At 30.6% G+C, this 12,432-nt stretch overlaps 2 protein-coding genes across 2 annotated transcripts in view; both read right to left on the bottom strand.

The window, feature by feature from the left end:
• Positions 1-1,592: 1,592 nt before the first annotated feature.
• On the bottom strand, positions 1,593-3,749 carry LOC111404908 (peroxidase 60-like). The gene is made up of 4 exons (XM_023033635.1): positions 3,477-3,749; positions 2,574-2,753; positions 2,316-2,475; positions 1,593-2,169 (listed from the first exon to the last, which is right to left on the bottom strand). The coding sequence occupies exons 1-4, from the start codon at positions 3,693-3,695 to the stop codon at positions 1,745-1,747; spliced, it is 984 nt and encodes a 327-aa protein (XP_022889403.1). The 5' UTR covers positions 3,696-3,749; the 3' UTR covers positions 1,593-1,744.
• Positions 3,750-7,198: 3,449 nt separating this feature from the next.
• Positions 7,199-12,432, bottom strand: part of LOC111403520 (uncharacterized protein At2g27730, mitochondrial-like) — a 5,821-nt gene continuing 587 nt past the window's right edge. The window contains exons 2-4 of the mRNA XM_023032062.1: positions 10,959-11,077; positions 9,273-9,311; positions 7,199-7,610 (exon numbers count right to left, since the gene is read on the bottom strand). Coding sequence (XP_022887830.1) covers positions 7,398-7,610; positions 9,273-9,311; positions 10,959-11,060 — 354 coding nt within the window. The 5' untranslated portion in view covers positions 11,061-11,077 and the 3' untranslated portion in view covers positions 7,199-7,397. The remainder of the gene's footprint in view (positions 7,611-9,272; positions 9,312-10,958; positions 11,078-12,432) is intronic.

Below are 12,432 nucleotides of genomic sequence, written 5' to 3'. Positions count from 1 at the left end.
GCCAATTTTATGAGATCGGGTAGCTTATACTTAACCATTGTTTGGTGGAGATTAAAATCATATTTTGAGCAGATTTTGATAAAAGTTAATGAAATGTGTGGTTGAAAGTTATTACTCTAATAAAATATTTTGTTCACCCTCAATATTTTATTTTTATTTAGTACCTTTTAACCACCAAGTAGATGCGATCAATCTTTGACCCTTTATTCTTTTTTCAGGCCTAATATTTGAACCAATTTTTAAAATATTGCATCAAAGAAATTAAAATTGACTATATAAAAGAGCTCTTGTCGATCATGGCACCAAACATGCTAGATCTTTCTAATATTATAATTCATATTTTTTTTTTATCAATTTTTCAATCATATATTTTATTAATTTTTATTAAAATCAATTAAAAATTTAATTTTTATCCAAACCAAACAAGGATTAAATGTTAATTCATAAAGGGCCTCTCGTATAAATCTTCAATAACTATTAAGCAAGCTTGTTAAAATAAAATGCATGTCGTACAAGGCACTCAAGTTGAGTTACTTATATTTAATAGAAGAGTCACTTAATAGAGGAAATCTAATGAAATTACTTATTGAAAATTTTGAGAATGGGGAAATTTCATAGCACTTTCAAAATATGTAGATTCTCAATAATGCACTTGTTTGAACTTACATATACGGAGAGAGGCATTCTTGTGACATGTATTTTTTCTTAAAATATCGGGTTCTATTGGATATTATTTTCATGTTTATAGGATTTTACATTTTAGTTCATTTTTATATTGATTGGAGAATTTTTTTTAATATTATTTAATTAAATATTAATAAATGATCTTGTTATTGCGGTCGTGGATGATCGACAATCAACGATCAATGATAGCCCTAGCTCACGGCAATTCCTGTACCTGCCACTACATAGACGTCAATATTCATTAATAACATTACCAACTTAGGAATGCAATTCAAGGGATAGGTAGGTATTCTTATTAGCTGTTATCAAATTGCTTAAAGACAAATATAGTTCACAAATTTACATGTAAGTATTAAGATTTGCATTTTAAAAGTGTTCATTTGAAAATGTTAATTTTAGAATTTATGTACTCATTTGAAATTTAGTCTAATCGAATTGCTGTTTGAGCTTCACAGCTTTTCAAACCATATTAATTAAGATTTGAGATTTCATTTTAAAAGATTGATTTTGTTTAGAGGAGTAATCAAAACATTTATGCTAATTTATATTTTTATATTTATTCGCTGGACGATTTATGGTGGAGTAAACCAGTATGAACCTCTCAATTCAAAGGATATGTAGGTACTCAATGACATTCTTCTCAATTGGTGAAGATGCATTTCTTTTAATGTAAACATACTGACGCGTATGGGTGGATATTATAAAGTGATAAAAATGGAGACTTAAGAGGTGGTTTGACAAAGATTTTCATAAAAGTTTTAGCAATTTTTTATAAAATTTGATGAAATATGAGGTTGAAAAAATGATAGATATTGTGGGTTTTATGAAATATATGGATAAAATTAATTATTGAGTTTGACCTCAACATTTTAAGTTAAATATAATTCCACAAGAAAAACGAAACTTCATACAAACTCAATACAAATAAATATGGAATTTAAACTAAAAAACTCACATCTGATCTCAACAAAACAAATTTCAAATGGTAGAAGAACACACACACAACCAAAAAAAAAAAAAAAGGAGCTGAAATATTAGGTCAAGATTAATCAAATCAACCCTAATTTTTCAAAGGCGTGTTAATGGCTCTGCATGATCTTCTGATCTCTCCTTGTGCACCCGTGAGTACTTCAACTGCACCCAACTTGACCATGGCCTGTCCAAATCGTGTCGAAAAGTCAAACCCTTTAGCAATGGCTGCAACTGTGAGGTTGGTTAATGGATCAAGGGCTAGTTCTTGATCAATTTGGAGAATTCCTCTACGTAAAATGATTTGTCTGTAGTAAGAATTGTCTACAGTCATTGAGCTCAAAGGGTTTTGATCAAGATTAACTGGGTTATCAACAGTTGAATTCTGTGGGCATCTTCTTTTTAATGTGTTTAGTAGTGTGGTATCCATGGTTGGATCAGGTTTCCCTGTGTTCTGGAAGTTGTAGAGACGATCTCGAAAGAGCGAACAATGAGTGATTCCGACCGTATGGCCACCTGCGACAAAGGATACGTCGAAATTTAATGCTGTCCTTTAATAATCCATCTATATTTTTGGGCAATTAGCCTCAAATCCTAATAAATGGAGAGAGAACTCCATTTATATCACTAACAATAAGGAAGAGCTGAATTGAGTTACCTACCAAGAAGATAAACCATGTCATTAGAATTAAGTCCTTTCTTGTTGAAAGCATTAATGGAATTCGATACTGATATTGAAGGAGCCGGCAGATTCACATTATTAGCAAGGGACACTGTTCCATCTCTTCTTCCTGTCTGTACAATATATCTCCCTCCTCCACTCTACAATATGCACAGTCAAACCTAAAAATAAGTAACTTATTTTGAAAGTAATTTCTACCTTCTTATCAAAATAAGTATTTTTTATTTTTTATTTTTACCAGGGCAACAGCATCTCTAGTGGCCATAACAATGATATCAGCACAAGAAACCACTCCTGGACAGATTGACTCCACTACAACTTTGGCTGCATCAATTATTTCATAGCCTCGAACACTCAGATTAGGGATTGCAGTTTTCTCTGAATTATTTCCATCCAACAGGATTGATGCATCACACCCCTAATTGTATCATTAATTTCAAGTGATGAAGGTTAATTAAACAAAAGAATAATTATGATATCATATGAACACTTGTATTGTTCTATATGCTTTGCATTGTATTTATAGTTGATATAATGTAGCTCTAATAGAATGTGTTAAAAGAGTCAACGAAAGTGTCACAATGTAAGCTTTTGATTCTAGTAGAATGTATTAAAAGAGTCGACGAAAGTGTCATGATGTAAGCTTTTGATTCTAGTAGAATGTGTTAAAACGTGTACGAAACTGTCACACGTGTTGGCGTTGGATTCCAAAATAGTGTCACATGTTAAGGATTCAAATATAGTTGCCACCTATTCATAAAAATTCTAATGAAAAATAAATAAATATATGTCGCTCTCTCTTCATGTTTAAACTTTTAGATGACATAATTCAATATATTAATTCAGGCGGATCAAATCTTACCATCACATTTATAGAAATGGTGTTGGTATTGATTAAAAAAGAGAAAAGTGATTTTGAAAGAGCACGTTGAACCCATAATGATTGAAATGCATTGGCATGCCAAAAAAATTTATGTAGCTAACTTCAAATTCATTAGAAACATTCTATTCGCCATTTCAGTATTTATAGTAGACACTATGAAATAGAATTAACCAAAAAAGAGTTAAAAAAAATAAAGCAAACGAAGCTTCAATCTTTTAAATATATAAAACCAAAATTTTCTAAAGAAAATATTCTTACATTGACAAAGCAATCATGAAACTGCATGCGGAGGAGAGCAGCTACAATTGTAGGATCCCTAGAGAACCATGCTCTGATAACACCACCCACAATCGCCTCCACGTCGACCGTGCGGCATTTTCCTCGATAGAACCCTACTTGTAATGCACCATTGCACGACCCAGAAAAGGTAGCGAAAATGCAAGCTAAAGCTAATGTAGTTGTATATGCTTTAGACATTTTCGAAAAAATGCTTTACTCTTTTCTTTCTTTTTTTGTGAAAGGTAGTGAATATTTTTTTTTAGTGTTGTTGTAATTTGAAACCTCGCTTTCTGCTATTTATACAAATGGAAATAGGTTCTTTATTGTTTAGATGAATTGATGCATGGTTTGCACGACATAGGATGTTCATATTATAAGAACGTGCAGTCATGTATAGGGAAAGTTAAATGTTAGTTTTGATTAAGTGAATGTTTGGCTAAAAGCTTAGGAAATATAAGTTTAATTATAAGTAAATATTAAAAAATATATATTTTTTGGTCTGGTCAAAATAAGAAAAAGGAAAATTTACAGATATGGTTTAACCTATTGAAAATGTTGCAAGTAGGGCCCTAACCTAATATTTTGGAATTCTCATTTTTGTAACTTTTGGAAGGCAACTTGATGGTTTAAAAGTGTAGCTATGATCATATCACGGGTTTTTGTTTGCAACTCATATTTTAATTATAAAGTCTCCAACTTTTACTTGCACTTGTATTTATAACTTTTTTTCAATACATTCTTATCGTTAACCTTCAATTAATTAACATATTTTTTCATTTATAACGACTGCAGTCAAAATATTCTTTTAGCATGCTATGAAATAAGGGGTAGGTATTTTTTTCAACTTTGTATTGTATTTGTTTTTTCTGCTAATATGAAAATATGAGGAGCATATACATTTTTCTACACCCTTCGAACAACATGGTGGACAAAAATCGTCACAATGGACAAGATGAAATGTTGAGGAGACCGAAAAAGTATGACGATGAACAAACAAAGACTGTGGTGTAGATATAATTACCCTTTCTTTAATTAAAAACTCAATTTTTGTTATAAAGACAACTTTTAAGTAAACAAATAATAATAATAATAACGGAAAAAGTAAAAATGATAGAAAAAGCAAAATCCAACCAAGCCTTCCAAAGTCACCCTGCAACCCTAGTGGATTTCATTGGCTTTTCTTATTATTTGTCTGTTCTATTTTTTTCCTTTTTTGTTTAATTAAATATAAGGGTTATAATAATTATCTCGTGGGGACTCGAGGCCTGCAAAATTAGAAAAGGTCGGAGACTAAAATCATCAAAATAATATTTTTAAGGACCTCATTGCTACACTTCCAATAGATCGAGGACCCTACTGAAATTTTCTATATAATACGTAAGTCACTTATTAATTATTATTGTCCTTGTTTTACTTTTAAGTAATAAACCGTAACTTTCCAAACATGTTTGGTAGCAAAAATTTGGTTAAAATATTTTTAAGCTAATTTTAAACGTAGCCAAACATGGCCGTAGAATTAAATTCAATTGGTAATAGTGAATGAACCTATGAAGTCAAACTAATAACATATGATTATATGTAGTTTCAAAATGATTAAGGAAATTAAATTTGGATTAATTAAAATTTTAATGACCTATTAGGACTCTATATGACTTAATTATTAATTGTTTTTGGTTGAATGTCAGACTTGGATAGTTGAAAATGGGGAAGAGAGTAGTACTAAACCATTCATCACATTTAATAAACTTTGTTTTAGGTGGAATTATCATTAATATAATTAAACAACATTAATGAGCAATGAGATGTAGCCCTTATTTGAGTCCCATTTTGAGGGAAAAATATATTTTAGAATAGTGTTTTTCGGAGAATGTTTGATTAAAAAATAAGAAAAAAATTTGATTTACGTATGAAATTATTATATTGAAAAATGTATGGTTGAAAATGAATTTAACAAAATGAGTTTTTCACAGAATGACGCTCGAACGAGGGCAAATTTCTTTCGGTAGCATCACCTCAATAAACTAACATGCTGTCCTCCCTTTTTATCTATGCCTTTTCTAAATGATATGCACAAGAGAGAACGTATTAAAAATAAGAACTTCATATTCACAGTATGAAGAACAAGGCCGAAAATACATCCCCAAGGCTCCATGTTCTCATTTCAAATTCTTTTCCCAGCAAAGCAAGTGATATCCAAAGCCAAAAATAAGTGAAATTTTGAGGGCATGTGAGAGAATCCCAAACGTATTATTAACTTCAAGAACGAGTTTTTGTTGAAAATTTACTTAATATGCACTATGGAAATTAAACAAAATTTTCGATTCATATCAAGAATCTTCTTTGTGCTTGAAAAAAACTATGATGACGAATTATACATTTGATGAATTCATTGAAGAACACTTTTGATCTGCAATCCACAACTATCCAATCGTTTAGCCTTTAAAGAAAATCCACACGTGGGACAAGATTGAAAGACTTAAGATTTATTTTTATTTTTTTTTGTACTAGCAAGAACGTGAAATTATATTCTCTATAGATTTTTCAACCCTAGCAACATGGTAATATAAGTTGAAGTGAACTTGGTCAATCTCTTAAATTTAACCCAGTCCAATATTTAATTAATCTAATTAATTAAATTTTGTCCATAAATTAATTAATCCAATTAATTAATTCTGATATATAAATAAGCAACCTAATTAATTAATTCTCCAATATTTGTTAATTATTTAATTGGTTAATATCATTCTGCTAGTTCTCATTTTGTGTGTGACACATTAGGTTTTCGATCACGATGTGGACGTCAATTATTATATTGATATAATCAAAATCGATAATTTAGATGCCCCATTTTAATTTATCATAAATTCACATCCCTCGTCCCAATTGACACTAGCAATGTGTCAGGACAATGCATGTGACGAAAAATGTCACATGATATGACAAAACCAAACGTATTCATTTATTTGAAACGATAATCATTTTATCAATATGATCCAATCAATTGCGAGAAATGAATATGTGTTAATCTCAGTTATCGATCATATTTTTCATCACACTATTTAAGTCAATGTAAGTTGAAAAAAAAATCCATTTTTGACTTATAAATACACATTGGTCAAGATTTGGTTATCAACTTATTTAAATAAAATGTAGAGCATAATCTCTTACTATCTAAGAACGATGAATTTTCTATTGATCATTCACAACCTAATATAATTCTTAACATACCCGAACGATATCATATTAACAGCCTCTGACAGAGCAACATTCAACATTACCAAAGTATGAATGTTCTCATATAAGGCACTATGATAACCTCAATTCAAAAAACAAATTTCACTACCTAATGTTAGAAATTAACCACTGGCACTCGGATAGTTATCCATGTAGAATCTCCCAACGAGTCTCAAATGTTTTATTCTATAACAAAAAATAAACGCGTTCGTTTAAATGTCACCATATTTTAACATGTGAAATCAACTACTTACTTCACAAGTAAAAAATACTATACGTAATGATTTGTCTGTAATAACGATATCTATATCACATTATTACTTACAACCAAAGATGTTTTAAGATTCAGTCATCTGTAATTTATACCTCATAATTTCAATTCTTGGTGATTAACAATTACCAAAACTTGAATCTACGAATTCTTTTAATTAATTTATTAAGATATTACTTAAATTAAATAATAGATCTGCCACAAATAAAATGTATCAATTATATATTAAAAGTGTTCATATCCAAAGTTGATTGAATTAGGCATAACACTTGCATCAGACATGAATCTAGTTTATAACAAGCTTGGCCAAAGAAAGATTCGTGACATAAACAAAAGGAAAATGCAACAGAAACATGGTGTTGCTTCATAAATAAGTTTTATTTCAAGAAATTGACTCAATCTTGCACTTGGTCAGATTCCTTCTTCTTCGATCCATAATACCATCCAAAAGCAGCCAAAGCAGTTGCAATACCGGCTACAACGGCATAGTTTCTATAGTTGTCAGTCGACACTTTGGGTGTCGAAGAGGTCTGGCCACTTTGTTTGGCATCAGATACTGAACCCGAGCCTCCTGAGCCTGTTGCAGGTGTTTTTTCTTGTTTTGGGCCCTGGGAATGATCGTAACCGTAAATCACATGTTGAAACTTAAATGTTATAATCCGAGAAATAATACAAAACAAGAACGAATAGTAGGAAGCTTCGAATCTAATACGTGTTGCAGAAACCTCGAATTCACATGTGTGCACAGTTGCACATTGTAACAGATCTAAAAATATGCTTCCTGTCAATTGAACAAATAAAGATTTACAAAGTTCCCGTCAGCATAAAAACAATACATTAGCATTTTTTGGCTAAGCTTAAAAAGTTAGGGTGCATTTAATTGGTATTTCTATTTTCTGTTTTCTATTTTGGGAAATTATTTTAAAATTGCAGAAAAAACATTTGATTTGTCATTTGAAAAACTATTTCTCAAAATAAAAAACTACAAAATGCGTTTGGTTTAAAAATTTTAGAAATGGCTTTATGAATTTTTTTTCCAATTAGTTTGATTATTTAGTAAATCATATCAATTTTATGCTAATATATAATTAAAAAATATATAAATTTTAACGTTGGTAAAAAAAATGAATCATTGTAAAATCGAGAGATGACATAAAAAAGATGAATTCTCCACTAAGGTTTTTGGATTAGCTTGAGACAAAAGAGAGATTGAGATATGAGCATTTGTATTTAGACAGATTTTGTGTGATTTTATTAATTATTTTAATTTGACGTCAATAAGTCATTTTGTGTTTTCTTATTTTTGAAAATAACATGCCAAACAGGCTTTGAGTGTTATAGAAAATTGAAAATTAAAAATTGCCTCAAAACGGCAAACTAAATGCAATCTAACTTCTAATAAATTAAGTTTCAAACAAAATAGTTTTTTATTGCTATCAACCTTTTAGTGTACCTCATAAGCCACATGGGGCCAATGAGCACAATAAACTATTCATGTGGGTAAGAGCCGTAAACTAGGCTTACTACATGTTAGGTTCTGATTTTTCACCTCAAAAAAATCAATTTTTTAACCGTTAATTTCTTGAGCCAGTCATCAATTTTGATATCTTCTCTCACAGATGGAACCCACTTTTCTTTCTAAAAGTCAAAAAATCAATTCTCATAATCACTACGGAATAAGCCCTTAACTGTTTTGGCACTTAGATAAAACTTATTTTAAACTAACTTTTCTTGCTTAACCCTTATTTGACTTGCTTATTTTTACCAAATTCTTATTTTCTCAAACTCATTTTTGATCATACATTCTCTCAATAAAATATTCTACATTTAAGCCCAAAACTTTTTCTTACTATTTAACCACACATTCTCCCAAAAAATAAATAAATAAATAATAATAAAAATTCATTATTCCAAAACTCATCCCCCCTCCCCCTCCCCACCCCCACAAAAAATAAAAAGATAAAAAAAATAAATAATAATAAATAAAAAGACTTTTTACAATGGTTAGGGCCTTGATGTAATTCGGAAATAAAAGTTACTTTCACTCCTTTTTTTAAATCTTAGCCAAACATTTATTTGTACTTCATCATGAAAGGCCTACTCAGTCTTATCTGACTCGGTCGAATCCATTGGATTAGTGTTTAGCAGCTTCCACCAAAACTTTGATAACTAATTGATCATCTAATCAAATCTATTCGATGCAGTCTCTTGACTCAAAACCTCAGAAATAAGCCGTATACATAATTTATAAATATATAGCATAGGTATACCTCACGAGCAAGTTTCTCCAACTTCTCTTGCTCCTTTTTCTGCGAACATTGCAAAAGTTTCAGCAGTCAGAAAATTCTGAACAGTTTAGAATCAAGTGTTAAGACGTCTCATTGCTGAATGCAAGAGTAAGAGTGCACACCTAGAACAAAATAAAAAATAAAAATAGAACAGCCATTGAAATCGATTCATTCAACCCCCATTCAATAGAATCACATATAAACCAAAAGAGAAAAGAGTTCAAGCTGGTAAACCCAAAAATATGCAGTCATTGTTGTGTCGAAAAGCACAGAGACCTACACCTTTTAACTAAATAAGATAAGTTTTGACAACTTGAACTAGACTCCAAAGTTGAAGCTGAGTAAGGAGTAAAACTGGTATATTGGGATGCCAAACTAAAAGAGAAGAATAAAACAAAAGACCTCATTAAGACATAATGAGGGGAGATGATAACATGGAAGAAGATTACGACCATCAGGTGTTTGAGAAGAGTTGTATCCTTCTTATTTTATTTAGCAACTAAGTGAAACTACTCTTCGTTATGGAATGCTTTAGTATGTAATCGATTTAAATGTCTTGTAACTCTAGTTCAATGTTAGAGCCACTTATTGACATTAATGTATCCTTTGCCACATTTATTCCTTAATAATTTTTCATATTTTTCTAACATTTTTTACATGTTCGTGCAAATTTGTGTATGTTATTTAACTTTAAAAAACATTTTATGTTTTAAAAAAATAGTCGAAATCAAAAAATTGTGGAGCATATGCCCTTTCCACTATAGATTAAATGCCTCACTTATGCCTTTGCATTTAAAACACAGCTCAAGGTGAATTAATAAGAATATAGTACTTAGCTCTCTTGCAGATAGCTAATAATGTCATACATTTTGAACTTTTACAGAATAAAGAAGCAATACTCTCTCATCAAGAAATTAAAAGACAAGTCCTGATGACCGCTCATCTACTCAGAAGTCAGAATGCACCATATGACTTAAGGATGAAGATAATTGGCTAGTAGAAGAGAATAGCGATTTTTTAATTTTTATTTATTTTTAATATGAGAAGACCAGTAAATATATGCAGTAAGATTTAAAAAGAATAAGGTTCTCATCTACTCAGAATACATCATATGATTAAGGATGAAGATAATTGGAGGAAACATCAGCTCAGAGTAGCAATTTTTTTTTTTTTTTAAAGGAAGACCAGTAAATATATGCAGAAAGATCTTAAAACAATATGGTTCAATGTGAGCAATCCTTGAATTATATATATATATATATATATAATTCAGTTTAATTAGAGCAAGTTTTAACTTGATTAACGTGTCTGCCTAATACCAGACAAATATTTGCTCAAGCAATATAGTAATCGATGAAAACGCCTGTATTACTCATCAAAAAATACATTCGTCCAATTCCATATATAGCATCAAACCAAAAACTTCTATAACTGACTCGTAAATTCAATATGATATATGCATAGATTTGAGAAAATGAGAAAACCGTTAAAAAGTTTCAGTTAATTCATGCTTTGGGCACACAACAGAAGTTTTTCTTTTTCAGGGGGGAGGGGGGAAGATTACTTATAGTGAAGATGATCATAGAAAATGCAAACAAACAAGCAACAACTTCAATAGCACCGTCAACTGAAAATAACTGCAGGTCTTGTGCCAAAATTCAACTTTACCTTGATGTAGACATTTTCTGCAGCTTTTTCCTCCTCACTCAGTACTCGGCCATTGCTTGAGAGCCGGCGAGATACATATCTCATAGCAGTTCTAAGCGCCATTGAAACGCTAGAGTTTCCTGTCAATATGATAAATTCCATCACTAAGTATTGAAAGTGATAGATTTATTTATAAATGCGTCGAATATAGGAGCATCCTAACTAACTTGGCAATTAGCCAAGGCCACTGATTGTTCAAATTTCAAATAAATAGCTCATCACATAGTTGGATCAGCATGGCATATTAAACTATGCTCTTAATAACCGAAAGAAGCATAGTTGGATCAGCACCATATTAAACTACACTCTTAAAAACCAAAAGGAGGTAAAATTGACAATATTTTTATCGAATGTGCGTCCATGTACAATACATGTCAACATGTAGATTAAGCCTCTGTTTGGCAAAATTTATGAATCATTATAATTGATCAAACTTCATTTTCAACAACACATTCCAACAAACCGACTAGTAGTATTCACTTATCCACCACTTATTTCTACAATTTATAAATTAAACCGTGAATATAAATACTTCCCAAGGAGAGGCAAAATTTTTCTTGGAGACTATAATGTGAACGCAGATTTAATGCATCTTTCCCAATAATGCAAACCAAAATGAACAATCTATAATGTGAATATACGGATTTTTCATATTAAGTATAAATTGGGCCATTCTTCATGTTTTGGAAGCTATAGAGCATGTTTGTATAAATTATAAGTCGATCGGACTTATTAATACATTTTCATCCAAAACATGTCTGCGGTGCTTACAACTATCTCTTTTTTCTTACAAGTAAAAAGAGTGAATATACGGATTTTTCATATTAAGTATAAATTGGGCCATTCTTCAACTAATTAGATTTTATTTTTCTCTATCCTATTTTCAACTATACAATCTTCCATAAAATAATATTACCTCATAAATCAGAACATTCTCCAAAAAAAAAATACTATTCCACCCATTAAAATTTGAAATAATGGGGGCCAACCGGGAGTTAATTTGCAAGTGACATCAAAATAAGTAAGTTAATTTCTGGTTGACCAATGAAATGACTTGTATATCCAAGGTAACTCATCAACGCAAACTTAAAATCCACAAGATCTCCAACATGGCTTACGAGACTACGCTTAAAATTCCACACCTCAATTGGATAAATTAAACCCAAAAAAAATTAAAAAAATAATAATAATAAAAATCAAATGAATAGATACAAGATTAAAAGTTCAATACATTAACAGATGCACACATAACCTCATCCACATCAGTCAATGATTCAATAATGAACTCTCAAACTATATGTATGGGTATATTTCAAACAATACAGTAATACTAATATTATTATAATCTCCAAAAATCAACATGACCCAAAAATAAACAAAATAAAGTTAAAAAAGACCACGAAAATACAATAAAAAGAGGGGGGGGGGGGGGCCC

Source organism: Olea europaea, chromosome 11 (assembly GCF_002742605.1).
Source record: "Olea europaea var. sylvestris chromosome 11, O_europaea_v1, whole genome shotgun sequence".
Taxonomy (NCBI): Eukaryota; Viridiplantae; Streptophyta; class Magnoliopsida; order Lamiales; family Oleaceae; genus Olea; species Olea europaea.
The sequence above is the reverse complement of the archived record's forward strand: the minus strand, read 5'-3'. Positions and strand labels throughout refer to the sequence as shown.